Source organism: Olea europaea, unplaced genomic scaffold (genome assembly GCF_002742605.1).
Source record: "Olea europaea var. sylvestris unplaced genomic scaffold, O_europaea_v1 scaffold1314, whole genome shotgun sequence".
Taxonomy (NCBI): domain Eukaryota; kingdom Viridiplantae; phylum Streptophyta; class Magnoliopsida; order Lamiales; family Oleaceae; genus Olea; species Olea europaea.
The window spans coordinates 312,331-328,452 of NW_019230613.1; the positions used below are offsets into that span (position 1 = coordinate 312,331).

General features: G+C 34.0%; 2 protein-coding genes across 5 annotated transcripts in view; both read right to left on the reverse strand.

The window, feature by feature from the left end:
• Positions 1-1,568: 1,568 nt before the first annotated feature.
• On the reverse strand, positions 1,569-5,259 carry LOC111374923 (V-type proton ATPase 16 kDa proteolipid subunit-like). Its single transcript, XM_022997687.1, has 3 exons — positions 5,009-5,259; positions 4,637-4,922; positions 1,569-2,063 (listed from the first exon to the last, which is right to left on the reverse strand). Exons 1-3 carry the CDS (start codon positions 5,085-5,087, stop codon positions 1,931-1,933), a joined length of 498 nt encoding a protein of 165 aa, XP_022853455.1. The 5' UTR covers positions 5,088-5,259; the 3' UTR covers positions 1,569-1,930.
• A 1,520-nt stretch (positions 5,260-6,779) lies between these two features.
• LOC111374924 (repetitive proline-rich cell wall protein 2-like) overlaps positions 6,780-16,122 on the reverse strand; it is a 21,363-nt gene continuing 12,020 nt past the window's right edge. For 2 of the 4 annotated variants that reach the window (XM_022997690.1, XM_022997689.1), the window contains one exon: positions 6,780-7,387. In XM_022997690.1, coding sequence (XP_022853458.1) covers positions 7,194-7,387 — 194 coding nt within the window. In that variant the 3' untranslated portion in view covers positions 6,780-7,193. Of the gene's footprint in view, positions 8,477-8,730; positions 9,024-16,122 lie in introns of those variants that run through there. The other 2 variants (XM_022997691.1, XM_022997688.1) reach the window with 2 other exon arrangements.

The following is a 16,122-nucleotide window of genomic DNA, read 5'->3' on the forward strand; positions in this document are numbered from 1 at the left end:
AGAGACTAGTAAACTACCTTATTGAAATGATTGCTACGATCAAAGTTTCGGTCGGCGGAGGTCACAGTGTCGCTCAACGATTGTATATGTTTTGGAATATTAGCGAGGCAACGAGAGTGAGTGCGAGAGTCGAGACAACGTTATACACTTTAGTGTAGGTGTTCAGGGTTATTTAGTGGATTTGATCTTGTTTGGCTAAGAAATGAAACAATAAAATGGGTAATTGGGTCAAAAATTAAAAAATTAGAAATGAAACAAATTATTGAGCCAAAAATTTGGATTTAGAAATTGTTAATTTGTTAATTTGTCTAGAAAAAATTTAAATTAAAATAATTTGATTTACTCAATATAAAAAAAATTAGAAAGATTCGGTTCTTCGATTTTTGGTCTAGAACCGAGAACCGAACCGTACCCATCGGTTCTCAATTCAGATACCCGTTCGGGTATTTAATTTGACAAGAACCGTCTAGTTCAGTTCGATCGGTTCGGTTCGGGAGATTTGCCCAGCCCTATGTGTGGTTAAGAAAATAAGGAAGACTTTTGGATTTAGGTATAGAATTATTTTATTGAAAAATTTGTGATTAAAAATGAGTTATGAAAAAAATGTATTTTTCAAAAAATGGAGCCTAAATAGGGGATAATATTTCCCTAAAAAGTGACTCTTTGCTAGAATTAGGATATATACCACCGTCACATATAGTATGGTAGTTGATTGCTTTAAGACGAATAGATGTCACAACTCCTCATCCATAAGCAAGCAACTTGCATAGTCATGTACAACTTTTTGAGTATACCAAGCTCCTAACCAGCATCAAACAGATCTTCCTCAAAGAATCAGAGCAAATTCGAGATCTAATAAATCAAGTTCCGCGGGATTGGAATTTTCCTATTATATACTCGTTCCTAAACTTCTTAGAAGAGTTGAAGTCTTTGAAAGTCACTTTATATTCTAGGACTTATTGCCCTCTTAGATTCTATCACGAGTCCATGAACAACATGAGCATTCCTTTGTCTCTCAGCTCCATTGTGACACTCTTAACATATATACATAGTTGTCACAAGGACCAAGCCCAACCCGCCCTATAACCTTATACAGCACCGGTTGCAAGTCCACTAAGGCCCAAATGTTAGACCCATCATTTCTGATGCTATGTCGAATAGAATTTGTCATCCTCAAAAAGCCTTTTTACATTTAATTTTTGAGGAAATTATGTGATACTTGATTTTATCATGAAATTACAACATAATTGTTCATTGTTTTATATTTTATAGTGTCTTTAATTCTCAATCACTTATTTTCAAAATTACTACTGTTCCAGATACCCAAATAACCATACTCCAAAATGCTGTTCTGCCCATCACCTCCTCTCCCTTCTCACACAAGGTGAAAAGATCTTACCGTATTGGTTCCTGTAATGAATTTACCCTACTTGCTTTAGGAGGAGGAAATTGAAGGAGTCAGTAAAAATAGTAAACATCGTGAAGTAAAGAACAATAAGACGTATTTATGTTTCAAACGAAATGAAAAAACTATCCAAGACTGAATGATGCAAATATAACACAGTACATAGAAGCACGATATCTCTACTTATCTAATATATAAAGCATGGCATAGGCACTAGTTTCAAATAAATTTATTTCTACAGTGTTCATAACTACCAAAAACAAAAAAAACAAAAAAAAACAGAAAACAAATTTACTTAATCCAAAAGCAAAAGCCATATAAGCTCTTATTCAGCAGGGGTAGATAAAAGCACTTCTAATAATTCTACAAACATCACGAAGCTACCGTGGAATGAATGCAATGGTAACATTGATAACATTCACGGTGATAAATAGGGAGGGTACGAAAGAGTTTACAAAGCCTGCCAAGAATCAAGTTTCTCCATTACATTAAACATTGCAGTTGAACTTGATAAAAGCCAGTTTCTCAGTCAGCTCTAGATTGGCCAGCCCTTGAAGACAAAATAATTCCAACAATTAGACCATAAAGGGCTAAAGCTTCAGCGAAGATGAGAATGAGGATCATCCCAACGAAAAGCTTCGGCTGCTGTGCATTAGCCCTGCAAAAGTACTGATTCTGAGTATAAAGCACAGTGCATATATCAAGTATAAATAGAAGATGTCTCTGCCACGTGGAGAATGAGCTACATAATTTTCTTATATACTTCGGAGCACTGGATGCATCCATGACTTATAATGTAATATAAAACTCCAGAACATCATTGTCACAATACCAAGAATCTGATTCACCAACAATTTTCAAAGGCACAAGTGGTTTGGATCGGTTGCGATTCCAACCCGAAAACAAAACCAAATTAATCGGTTCGATTCAGTTAGTCTGTTTAGACTTTTAGTCCAAATTGAATTTTGAGCCCACCTAGATTACAAGAACTATAAATAACTAAATAACTTTATATTATAAGAACCATTGACTAACAAATAAAATTAGGTTAATAGAGACAGATCGACAAAAAATTTGAGAAATTTTTTTTTCAACCTAACTGTCTGAGTAGAAAAATAGGCTAACTAGCTATGTATAATATAATGAGCTCGTGAAAAGAAATTCCCACTACTATTATTTCTTTGCAACATCATAAATTGGAGGGAATTGAGATATAATTATGAAATTAGGGCTTATTTTTTTACTTTTATTTTTCTTAAAAAAAAAAATGTAAGAGGATTAGAACGGCTTGATTAACCAGCAATTTGAGGTATCAAACCATGACTAAACCGACTCACCATGGTTTTATTTTAAAAAAGCCAAACCAAACCAATTACATGTGTCAAACTCACCCGAGTAGATTTGGTTTGGTTGGTTTTCCAATTTTTTTGCGCAGACCTAGGCACAATCAGGAGAACAATAATCATCATTATTAACACTTTATCAACACACTACCAATCCCTTGAATACTTGATATCTTTGAGAGAATGAAAATTTATTAGCTAGTAAGCGACTTAATCATGGTAAAATAGAATGAACACGAAAAGCTACACAGAAATCAACATTGCCTGAGGTGGGTGCAAAAGATTGACAAACAGCAGCTTTGAATCAAAAGGAGTGCCGAAAAGAATTCCTATAGCTAATTTCAAATTCATTAAGAATAAAGCTCAATAATTATTGTTAATTATAGAGATATTGATCATAACCTTCCATGCTGTTCTTGACAACTATTGCTACTGTTCTTGTAGTTATATGTTTACCATTTAAAAGGAGATGAAAGATTATACATATCTTAAATCTTTATTTTGGAACATGAAAATTTCAACTCATTTTTACCTATGATTTTTAGTCTTCATTTCAAAGCAAGAACTATGAAACAAACAAAATTACATCCAAAAATGAATAAATATAACTTATAAAGTGAGACATGGAAAACTTCTAATAGTTTTCGAATCAATGATCACTAAGCTTAACTGTGACAAAAATGGCCAAGTAACTTGACGACGAACATCTCATATAAAATCATGTCAATGTTTAAAAAGGCCTAATCAGATACTAGTAGCATTCAGTAACATTTCTGACTCACATTGCACATATCAGTAAATAATATTGTAACAAATAAGCGAATCAGCTAAGTTCAACAATTCAATTGTAGTCAAGGGCAGACGCGGACATTTTGAGTTGGGGGACACGATCCAACTTGCAAAAAAGTTGTGATGAATTTTTCATTAAAAAATTTACATCAGAAAAAAAAAATAAAAATTTCATCCATGTAAATTTACATCCAACAATTCACACATGGGTATGACATTTTCAGACGTAAAATTTTGAAAATTTTTGATGTCATATCTCATGTAAATTTTTCTAATAAAATGATATCAATTATATTAAAAATTTGTATCGCAAAAATAATAATAATTGAAAATTTGTAAAGAAAATACGAATTATGCGCCTCTTTTTTAGAGGCATGTTTGACGCATCTTTAACTATTTCGATATCTGTTTGGACCATTTGATTGCCTATAATGTAGTTCTCGAAATGAACTTCGAGATGACATAGGCGATTTGTGGATTTAGCTAGTGTATGAGAGTCTGAGAATTTTTAAAGTTAGTATATTATTGAAACTTTTGAAATATTAGTTTAGAATGACCTACTTTGATAAGCCGTAACATTTACTACGGTTGGTTGTTTCGCACACCATTAACAATGTAGAAAACTAGGCTATAAGTACTTCGAAATAACATTAAGAATGCAATATTTCGACTTTATTTGATATCTCATAATGACTTCGAAAATTGAGAGAAAACATAGGGGGGAAAAAGGCCCCAGAATTAGGGGGTCACATGACACCCATGCTCACCCTTGTGTCCGCCCATGGTTGCAGACCACGATGTCGAGCTTCACTACTACTGTTTTACATTACCCATATTATACATATGCCAGTAAACTTGTCCAGTTACCACTAAGATCCAACATGTCCCTAAATTTAGTCATCATCATCCACATATAAATCCCTAAACGGTTCAAAAGTGTCACATGGAAAACTACATTGACCAAAAGATTCAGCATAATTATCTTACTCAAACAAAATTTTCACTAATTCAGAGCATCCAGATCATAGAAATAAAGAATAACAATAAAAATTCAATTATTCGCCATAGGTAATAAGATCCATCAATAGTTCAATTATACCTGACACCAGCATCTCCAACAATCCCAATTGCCATTCCAGCTGAGAGGCCAGCAAGGCCACAAGCGAGGCCCGAGGAAAGATGCGCATAGCCATCGAAAAGATAATAACCCTTTGCCTTAGGGTTAATCCCAGTGCTGATAATCACAGCAATAATCAACCCGTAAATACCCAACACTCCAGCCATAACCACTGGCACGATCGACTTCATCACCAACTCCGGCCTCATCACTCCCATCGAAGCCACACCTACTCCACTCTTCGCTGTTCCATACGCCGCACCCATACCTGTAAAAATGATTCACAACAAACATATTAATCAAGAAAATCCTGACAATCAAACCAATATAACAAAACTCAGATCTTTGTATTACAGGAGAAGACGAGGGCAGAAGCGGCGCCGAGGAAGCCGAAAAAGGGAGCAGTTTCATCGCCGTTGAATATAGAAGACATTTTTGTTTGGATTGCAAAAAAATAAATTACTAACGGATCTGGAAATTTATGTTGATCGAACAGTTATTGTTACAGAGAGAGATGATTTGGTGGTTTCCGATTAACAGATCTAGTTCTCTCTCAGCTGATTCTTGTGATGTATCATTTGTATGTATGGTGCAGAAGAGGGCGAGCTAATCATCGATTGGGTGCCAATCATCACACGTGGCGTGTTCGATTTTGGGTCCGGAATTGGGTTGGACTTTGGACTTGTTTTAAACGTGGGTCGGATCTAGCCCAGTTTATTGGTGTGCTAGCCCGGGGACTGAAAATTTTTCTAGAACTCCCTGATATATGGAGTACTTAATACTTTTTGACGCAATCTAATTGAGTTCAAACATGAGTATCCATTAAACTATGTTAATTGATGAATTTTCTGAAAATGGTGGTTTAATTGACAGTCGCACCAACCACAACGAATATTCGAAGAAAATGCTATGCGGCATGCAAATTATCCACTACGCTACACTAAAAGACTGATGCAATAAAAAATATATATGTTTTAATTTTTTAGTTTAAAGACATTGTTATTATTGAACTACCTATTTTTGCTTTCAGGGTGTTATGTAGCAATTACGTTAATGTTAGTATAGTATGACTACAAACAAGCAATCTTAATCATTTTGGGATGATAGATGACAAAATGAGAAGTAATGGCAAAATTTAAAATTCAATTGAAGTTTAGTGGCTCAATCAAAAGTGCACTGGAAGTTTAGTGACTGTAGATGAAATTTACCCTTTTAAGCAACCAAGCCCGTTTGATTTTCATTTTTATAAGAGTGAGAATGAAAAATATAGTCCCCGTTTGTTTCTAATAATTCATTAAAATGAAAAATATGATCGTTATTCATCACATCAAGTCATCATATTTGACTTTTTATTTCTTGTGTAGGGCTCGTAACGATTATATTTTTCATTCTCATTTTTACATTAATGTGTATCAAATGGGGCAAAGTTGTTATGAGATCCACACAAGAGAGAAGAAGTGAAATATGATGACAAATAATGGTCATATTTTTAATTTTTGTGGCCAAAAAATGGGACGGGACCATAACATTTTACTTTTAGCGCTGTTAACCAAGTTGGGCCGATCCGTCGTGAAGCTTATGGCCACCTTTTGACCCCCAAAAAGCTCAAATCACTCCGCTTTCCTCAATTTTGTTCCATTTTGTTCAAGAAGGGACTTGTCAATCTCAACCAACTTTGTTCGCTTGTTCTTCTTTAATCGGAATTTTGGGTAAATAACCCTTGTATAACTAAAAGATGAGCTAAGAAGAACTAGAATTGGTATATTTTTCAATATTAAACTGTTGCTTTGATTTTCTTAACCAGTTTTACCAATTGATCATTCAGGGAATACAGTAATTTTACCACGTCTAAATGCGATGATTGTCAGTTTATTGAAAATGAGGATTCTTTGTGTTTGTAATCCAGGTATGTTATCTTCGTCATTCTGTATATTTTCAGAGAAATCTGTCGTATATTCATAAGCACGCTTCTTAGCCAAATGTGTTTCAACTTTTTTAGAAGTTACTTTGGGTTTTCAGAATTTTGGTCAAATTTTTTCTTCTACTTTCCTTGTAACCAGCATAGTAGGTGAGACGTCATTGATGGTGGTGCAATTAATATCGTACGTTATCAACTTCGACAATATCATCTCGAAACCAATCTAGAACAGTACTGTATTTGAAATCTTGAACAACAGGATTATTAAATGTGATCTTAGGATCACCACATGCAAATCTATGGTGCTACAAAGTGCAGTAGAAACCTTTGGAACAAAGTACAGTAGAAACTTTTGGAATGCATATGAACTTAAAATTTACAAACATACGATCTTCTCACCTCGAACAAACCGATACAGGAGAACTTCATGGCAATCACACAGCAATTGAAACTCGAGAAATTTCCTCGTTCTGTGTCACTAGCGTTATTTTCTTGACAATTCTTTCACTCTGAACCTTGGATTTTATTTTATAAACGAAGAATTTTAATTGTTTTCACCCATTAAGCACATGAAATGAAACAAATAAAGAAACCTACTTATAATTACCCTCTTTTAAAAGTCTATGGTTGAGGAATGAAAGGGGGGAGGGGAGGGAAGTATCCGAATTTAGGATGGTGGAATGGAGGATGCTTGAGGAGTGGAGGGCAGGGTTTCTTGTAGAATGGTGGGAGTGGTTTATAAATTGGAATTGGTGGTGGAAGTGGCTTTACTATTGGAGGGATGTAAATTGGTGGCTTTGGCTTGTAGAGTGGAACTGGTGGTGGAAGTGGCTTTACTATTGGAGGGATGTAAATTGGCGGCTTTGGCTTGTAGAGTGGAACTGGTGGTGGAAGTGGCTTTACCACCGGAGGTTTGTAAATTGGTGGCTTTGGCTTTGGTTTGTAGATTGGAACTGGTGGTGGAAGTGGCTTTACCACCGGAGGTTTGTAAATTGGTGGCTTTGGCTTTGGTTTGTAAATTGTAACTGGTGGTGGAAGTGGCTTTACCATCGGAGGTTTGTAACCTGCTGGCTTTGGCTTGTAGATTGGAACAGTTGGCTTTGGTTTGTAGATTGGAACAGGTGGTGGAAGTGGCTTTACCATCGGAGGTTTGTAAACTGGTGGCTTTGGCTTTGGTTTGTAGATTGGAACAGGTGGTGGAAGTGGCTTTACCACCGGAGGTTTGTAAATTGGTGGCTTTGGCTTTGGTTTGTAGATTGGAATTGGAGGTGGAAGTGGCTTTACTGGAGGCTTCGGCTTGTAAATGGGGACGGGATGAGGAAGTGGCTTCGGCTTGTAAATGGGGACAGGGTGAGGATGTGGCTTTGGCTTGTAAATAGGGACAGGATGAGGATGTGGCTTTGGCTTGTAAATAGGGACAGGATGAGGATGTGGCTTTGGCATGTAAATGGGCACAGGTGGAGGAAGTGGTTTTGTGTAAACTGGTGGGAATGGAGGAAGAGGCCATGGGTGTCCGAAGTTTTTCAATGGTGGAAAGTAAACCTTAGGGAAGTGTTTCTTCCATGGATGAATTTTGGGAGAGGGTGGATACTTAAAGAATGGCCACAAGAATGCAGAAGTGCACAATGCAGTGGAGAATTTGAGATTTCTATTAGGGCTGAATGTGTGTTTTCCATTGGTTATCGACTTTAGGACAACCTTAGAGTCCTCGAGGCCATTGTGAGCTGGACACGGTGCTGCCGATGCGCTATGAAGCTGTGCATAACATTCCTCTTTGAGTTTTCCTTCTTGAACAATCTCCTCAGGAAGTGAAACCTTGAATTTTCCTTCTTTATCAAGCTCTCCAACTCCCACTCTTTTTATTTCTCCATTTTGAAGCTTGCAATCAATGGTTACGCTAAGCCCTGTAAAAAATGATTGCTTATTGGTGAAGTGTAAAGATGAAAAGCTACGTGGTTGTGTTATACAGGATTCCAAAGAGGAATAGCATTTGTGTATGGTGGTCTGCATATAAACACTGTTTTATCAAGAATACACCATGGCTTGTTGGTAAATGGATACGATAGCACTGGACAATATTGTATGATACCATCAATTTTGTCATCTGTATCAATAGATAATCATACAACTAAAAGTACATAAAAAGATTGTATAGTACCTGAAACAGCCTGACTCGTTTTAATGTTATTCTCTTTGCAGTCAGCACATTCTCCCACCCCCACAACTTCTATAGTCTTCTCATCCCCACGGCAGAAGCTTGCTGCGAATAACAAGTACACGAAGAAGCCCAGAATGGCCCCTCGGCAAAGCGGATGAACCCACATTGGGACCTTCTTCTAAGGCCGAGCCTCGAAGACAATAGAGAGGGAGAAGAGAAGAGAAATGGCCCAAGAATTAAGGGCAAGCCCCAGTGTACAGAAGCTTTTTTGGTGAGTGTTTAGTGTCAGAAATGTTTGTTATATATAATAATTTAAGCAAGCGATTTTGTGATGGTCACACCGACAGTGAACTTAATGTCATCACATGAGGTTAGGTTCCATTGATCTTGACTACAAAGCCCATCATTTAGAATGAAAAAAATTAGCTGGAAAATGGGAGTATCAAAGGCCATTATTTTCATTGAATTAATGGGGTTTCAACTGCACAATTGTCTTTTTTCCATCCATAAATCTGCTTGCCAACCCACGTTATGAAATTATTGTCAAACCACTTCGTCTATATGTTTACATGCCATTTCACATGCAAGTCAGATTCATTTTCTCATTAAAGGTGTGAATTGAGCACAATTTCATAAAACTGGTGGTGATGGTTAAAATTGAATATGTTCTAAAGAGTGCGTTGAATCATTTCCTGAAATGAAAATGAATTTATGGAAATCTCATGTTGTTATACTACTTTTTAATTGAGTTCTTCTATCAATCCCACAGTTGGGAAGCAGAAAAGATAAATATCAACTTTCCTTGAAATTTCGTTATTTTCCAAAACTATAGTTCTTTGCCAGTTAATGGTAGTTGGTACCATTAATGTAGAACGCCATATATGTGTATGTGTATATAATTGGTTTATAATTATATTGTACACACACGCTAAAAATTTTTGTTGAAGAAAATAAAATAAAACAAATAAATTTTTTTTTTCTCGTGCCATTATAGATATTTAATTTAAACATGGTGTCGAGATAGAAAAAACTTGACTTTAAATTTAACTACAAAAATTAATTTTTATTCTATTATAAGTTCTATTACTTAATTGAAGTCTGAAGATGTTGAGGCCGTGGCTCTTTGCGAGGTACTTGCCGTGGCCAAAAAACTTGGTTTTACGTGTTGATATTCATAATGTAATTCTCTCCATGTCGTTTGCCCTTGGATTTTCTTTATCCTCCAAAGAGCTCATTTTGTTTGACGTAGTTGCTTTATTGCGATATATCAGCTACTACTTTTGTAATTGTATTCATTGAGATTTTAATAAGGTGACCTATGAGCTTGTGTCGTTTGCTTATTTACATGAAGATTCATATTGTTGTGTCTGATTATATTCTAACTTTTCTTTCTTCTGTTGTTCGCGACGATATGTAATAATGAATTTTCACGAACAAATGAATTTTACTTACAAATTGAAAGTATATATATATACATTTTTTTATGCGCGTATAACTGAGTATTTATGAATGCAATTGATTGGATTGGATTGTTTATTTATCTTGCGTTTGGTTGCACCAAACCAAGTTCATGAATTAATATGTCAACTAGGAATTAGGGTTGAATTAGAAGCACCAAAATTTGCATGTGCATTCACTCGAATTGGGAGGTTGGAAAGTTGAAAAAGATACTCCAACTAATTATGTATGCATTGCTTAAATACTTTACCATAGTGGTGGAAAATTGCATTTACTACTTGCTTTCTTTTATTGGAGTTGGTAATGTGTACGAGGATTTTAGGGTTGATATAACTTTTATACTAATCATCAGTCTACAACAAACTTAATTCTTAGTTCGACCTTTTAAGAGGCTATGGAAAGCAGAGACGAAGTTGTTGAACCTTGTACAACAATGTATTTACTAAGATTTGATAATTATGTTGACAATACGAGTTTTTAGCAAGATAATGACGTTCCAAGATTTCTTTGAAATTGTTGACATTCTAAGTTATCATTAATTTCTAATGATAATCATAATCATTATCTTCTCCAACCATACAAAAACAAATTAAAATTCATATTCTATAAAATAGTGAGTTAAATATGCTAAAAAGCTATGCAAAACTTCGAAAAATTCTAGGGTCATAATAAAATAAACGACTTTGTAATCATGAATTATTTTTGTATATATGTTTTTAAAAAAAGAATGTGTATATATGACGTTTAGGTTTAAATACTGCAACATCTTTTGCAAGGAGACGTTCCTTCTCCCGAAGTTATGGGATTAATTTGTCGAGGTCTTTGGTTCAACACGTCATTTTTTGTATTTTCAAATATTGGGTGGAGCCATTCTTTTTGGCAAAAAAAAATGTGGATAATATTTCTCCATCCAACTACATTCCTTAAGGACTTCAAAAAATATTTTTAAGATTTGGTTTTTGGTTGTAAATTGCCATTATATTGAAGGGACCAACATATGTATGAATATCACATTATTGATGTGATTTATAGCCTCTTAAAAGCCTCATGTGCCTCAACTCGATCCAAAAATAATTGTGTATATATATTCATATACACAAGTATGATGGCAAAAAAATATTAATGTAAATATATACTCATTTCACAAGTTTCTTTATTGTGTTATCAAATTAATAACTAAAATACTCAAATTCTATTGCACATTTTAGTATAATAACAAAATAACGCGATTGGACTTAAACTTAAAAAAAAAAAAAAATTCAATTAAAAAATTATTTTTAAACAAGGAGAGGCCTTCATATTTGAATTTAATTGCAATAAATAAACACGAAGGATAAAGCAAGACATGTTGAGCTGGAGAGTGTGGAAGGTCCGATTTAAAGGATTAATATTATTTTAAAAGTTAAATATAGCTATAAATGATGCGCTGTTGCCAGATACAGATAGCAAAGTAATTTATCGTTGCAATGAATGAATTTAATTTAATTTTGTTGCCCATGCCAATTGAATTTCAATTATTTTTCCAGACTGGGCGATGTCGAGGATGTGAAATATTTCAATGTGACGATCCTCTATGTACTCATAATAAGATCACTTATTCAAATCAAAACACTTCAAGTCGAATCAATCGAATCACAACACTTCCAATGTCAAGAGGATAAGAGAGTAATAGGCTAAGTGAACGGACATAAGACCATCTCAACATTCAATGTATCATGATTTGAATGATTCAGATTTTAGCATATCCTAATTTAAATATATGATCATATCACATGTACATAACTGATGACTTTGTTTTACTCACGAATTTTGCACAATTTTAACTTGATTATTTGTTAGATCTTGTGAGTATAGAACATTTTTGATGTGTTAGTTTTGTTTTGAAGATTAGGAAATGTGATGCAAAAAGAGGTACTAAAGCGAACGAAGAGGCCAAAAATAAAGAAATTGAAGTAGAAAGACAACGCCTAAGCGCTGCATTCGTTGCGTCCAGGCGCTACGAGGTAAAAAAACAAAGAATTTAACTCGAGAGGCAGCGCCTAGGTGCTACATTTATAGCGCCCAAGCACTGTCATCAGAGCTTAGGCGCTACATGTAATTTTGTCACTGTGCTGACTCCTAGTGCTTAGGCTTGCCCCGAGATTGTCTAGGGCGGGTTTTTGGCCCATTTTGAAACCCATAAAAATCCTACTTTTTATACAAACGGAGGGGCACATATAAATACAAATTTCTCACACTTTTGAAGGGAGATTCTACACATTGAGAGGCAAGAAACACATCTTGAAATTAAAGAGAGCAAATTCAAGAGGAGAAAAACAACAATTCAAGGGTTTAAAACCAAAATTTGGAACAAGAAGAAGAACTTGGTGCAAAATTTATCCACTCCTCCACATCTAAATTCAAAACCCGGTGATGAACTCCACTATTTTTATTTATTTTTTTTCTCTATTATGAATAGCTAAATCTATTGTTGGGGCGAATAATATAACCTACTTGGGACCCTTTACATAATTTATTTAAGATTCTTGTTCTTTATTCTTTCAAGTGTTGATTTTGCTATGAAGTGAATGCATTAAATTACTTGATCAATAATTTGATGATTTCGTGAATCTTTTATGAATAGAGATATGAGTTTAGGACTTAGACTATATAGCAAAATTCGGTAAATTGGTATAACGAGTAGAAATACCTATTGTTCACCTCAAAAAATGTAGCCAACAGATGCTGGACCCACCCGCGCACACGTGAGCGAAAGTCCAATACACTAAGACACGTGGACGGTCTAAAACGGAAAGATCAAAGGCGTGGGAGTAGCTCAACGCGCATGGGGACAAGAGCATTCGAAATTCGACGGGATTGTTCGTGGACCGATTGTACAATAATTACCAATCGGTGTTTGTGAATATGTATGTAAATATGCTTAAATTCGTATTGTGTTGCAAGATAATGAAAAAGAGAGAGTAAAATGTGGTTTCTTGTATTGATTCTTGCATTAGCCTTTCTATGGGGTACATGTGGGAGTATTTATAGTGGTACATGTGGAATGGTAGCCCTTGGATGAGGTGGCACGTGACCTCATCTCTTTAGCTTAAACGTCTAATCATAGGCATCATCCTTGACTAGCTAGTTTGCTACGCATTTATTGCCTATGCAGACTCCCATACTAGTGATAAGACTTAATATTTATATTTATGACAAACGTCCTATCAATCATTCAAGTAAGATCTTTATGTAGAAGATCTTTTAGGAGAAGTGATCATGGAAGATATTCCTTTATGGTTCAGAGGCTTCTGCTTCGGCTTCAGGGCTTCGGCTACTTTCACATGGCCTCGGTATATGGGCCTCGAAAGCTTCAGAAGAGGCTAATATATATGGGCCTCGACATATATTGGCATAGGCATCTGTCGACCTCGGTTGGAGGACCTCGTCTATGCAAATCACCTCGGCTTTAGTGCACGTGGTTCAGCATGAGTTGGCTGTGGGCTCCGATGGGTTGCCTAAGTGTGCAAACACGTAACACCTATACCAACTATTGCGGTCATAATTGAATTCCTAGGACAAAGAACTCGTTTAACTAAATTAGATTCGTATAGAGATATGGAATTTAATCAGTTAAATAGGCTCAATAAAAACTCGAGAAGGGTAAGTTGAGTACAATAGAAGAATTCAACCGAACACTGCATGAGATGTGAATTTTAATTTAAGATATAAAGGTGTTCAATAGGAAAAATTATTCTGCCCTAACGTACGTTCATTATTTAGTCTCTAAATCACACTTTGCGTGCATCCACACATATTTTCAAATAGTTTTATCAAAAATCACAACATCTAATTCTTTAGTTATTTTCAATCAAATTAAAGTTAGGGATAATTGAACCAATTATTAAATAGTAGTCCTCATGAGATCGACAATTCAGACTTTTCTGTCTACTTTACTACTTGTTACGATCCGCATACTTGCAGGATATAAAATCAACAACAATAACCATTCACTAAAGTATTTGTCTAGCATGATTTGGAATAGATATCTTTGCATGCTCACCTTGCACGAACCATGGATTGTACCAATTAACATTGATAATATGTCCAAGCACATTATTTCACACCCCTATGTGACAATAGAGTTGATCTATATGTTGGAAAAAATGGATAATTTATATGTAGATAAATAAATGACATAAACATTGTCATACACATACTTATGGCCTAATTTTATTAATTTAGGTGTGGCCTATTATAAAAAATAAAAAATAAAAAAAATAAATAGACACGATTAATATTTTTACCCGATCAATCACATGGAAGTCCATTATGTGAAATTATAACTCAGCTTTTTTGTTTTATTTTTCTTTTTGGGCTTAAACACAAATTGTTAAACTTTTATATAATTTTTATTTAAATAATGGTGATAATAGATAAAAATCAAATTTTTACTAAGATAATACTTTAATTTATTTATATATTATTTAATACTAAAATATAATTGAGATAATGTTTCAATGTGAATTCTTTCAATCAAAATTGAAATATCAAATCATAAAGATAATATTTTGATTTTATCTATACTTTGTTTAATTTTAGAAATTATGAAGATACCGTTCTTTTTTTAATTTTTTAATTTTAAATTCATTATCTTATCCTATTAGTTGAAATATGGTTGAGATAATGATAAGATTTTATTACTTTTAAGGTTCGAAATTGAATTGAATTAGAACTCTCAAGGAATGATGGCCCCTATAAATAGACATCATATGTCCCATTTTCAAGTACATTCATTTCTCTTTGAAATATATTCAAATACAGATATAGTCTATTCTTCGGTACGTGGGTTAAGAGTTGAAGTCCCAAACATTCTAGTATTTCACTTATCGTTTTCATAATTTATGGTAAGTGTATAACTATTTTCTTTTATGGGATTATATGCATACGTTAAATCTTTGGAACATTGAATATGAAGTCCTTTATGTATGTTCTAAGTTTGGATTGAACTATATTTGCAATATGCATAAAAGTTGCATACCACCGATGTTCGATGTAGATTTTCATGTCTCACTATGTATGTATGTATAAAGTTATTCAAATTCCGTACAAATATTAATTCATGTATTTATATGCTTATTGAGATTTTGTCTCACACCTCCATTTATCCCCTTTCAGAAAATTGATGGCTTATGACAATTAAGGCATGAGAGGGCTGGCAAATTGGCAAGTGAAAGAAACCCACCAAACTTATTTTTTATTTAAAAACTTATTTAATTGTTGGTTTGACATTAAGAATGTTAAACTTCTAGTATTATATTTTTATGTTAACATAGAAATTTTATATATTCAACCATACAATTTCATGATATTATTTAAATAAATTTCAATTTTTTGAAAGTGCAATATGATGTTCAAGATACAATTTTAGTGGCACTCGAACTTAGAACTCAGGTCGTCATAGTTGGTATCAGAGCACGAGTTTTAATCGGTTCTGTAGACTTTGTAAATCAATTTTTTTTAAAAACGATTAATACTATCTTTTCTTTAAAAGAAAAAAAAGGAAAAAAATGCACGTGAACAATGTACAATTATTAAATATATAAATTTGTCCATTTTCTTTTTAAAAAAAATGCATTGGGTAATAAATTGGGCTTTTATTAAAAGGTTTTTAGTATGAGTTTAGATAGATTAAGTGTTATTACTTCAATGGACCAAGTTTATTTTTAGAATCAATAGGTGCAAAAATAATAATTTTTAGGAATCAAGTTATTATTCTTGAAATAAGAATTAAATGATTTCAAGTCATTGTTTCGCTATGCCATTCTCCATGTCTTGAATGCTCGAACCAAGTATTATAATTATATATTTATTTGTCTTTAGGAAATGCCATGTTATTTATGAAATATTATGTTTACTTACATGAAGCATGAATTTTTATTTAATATATATATA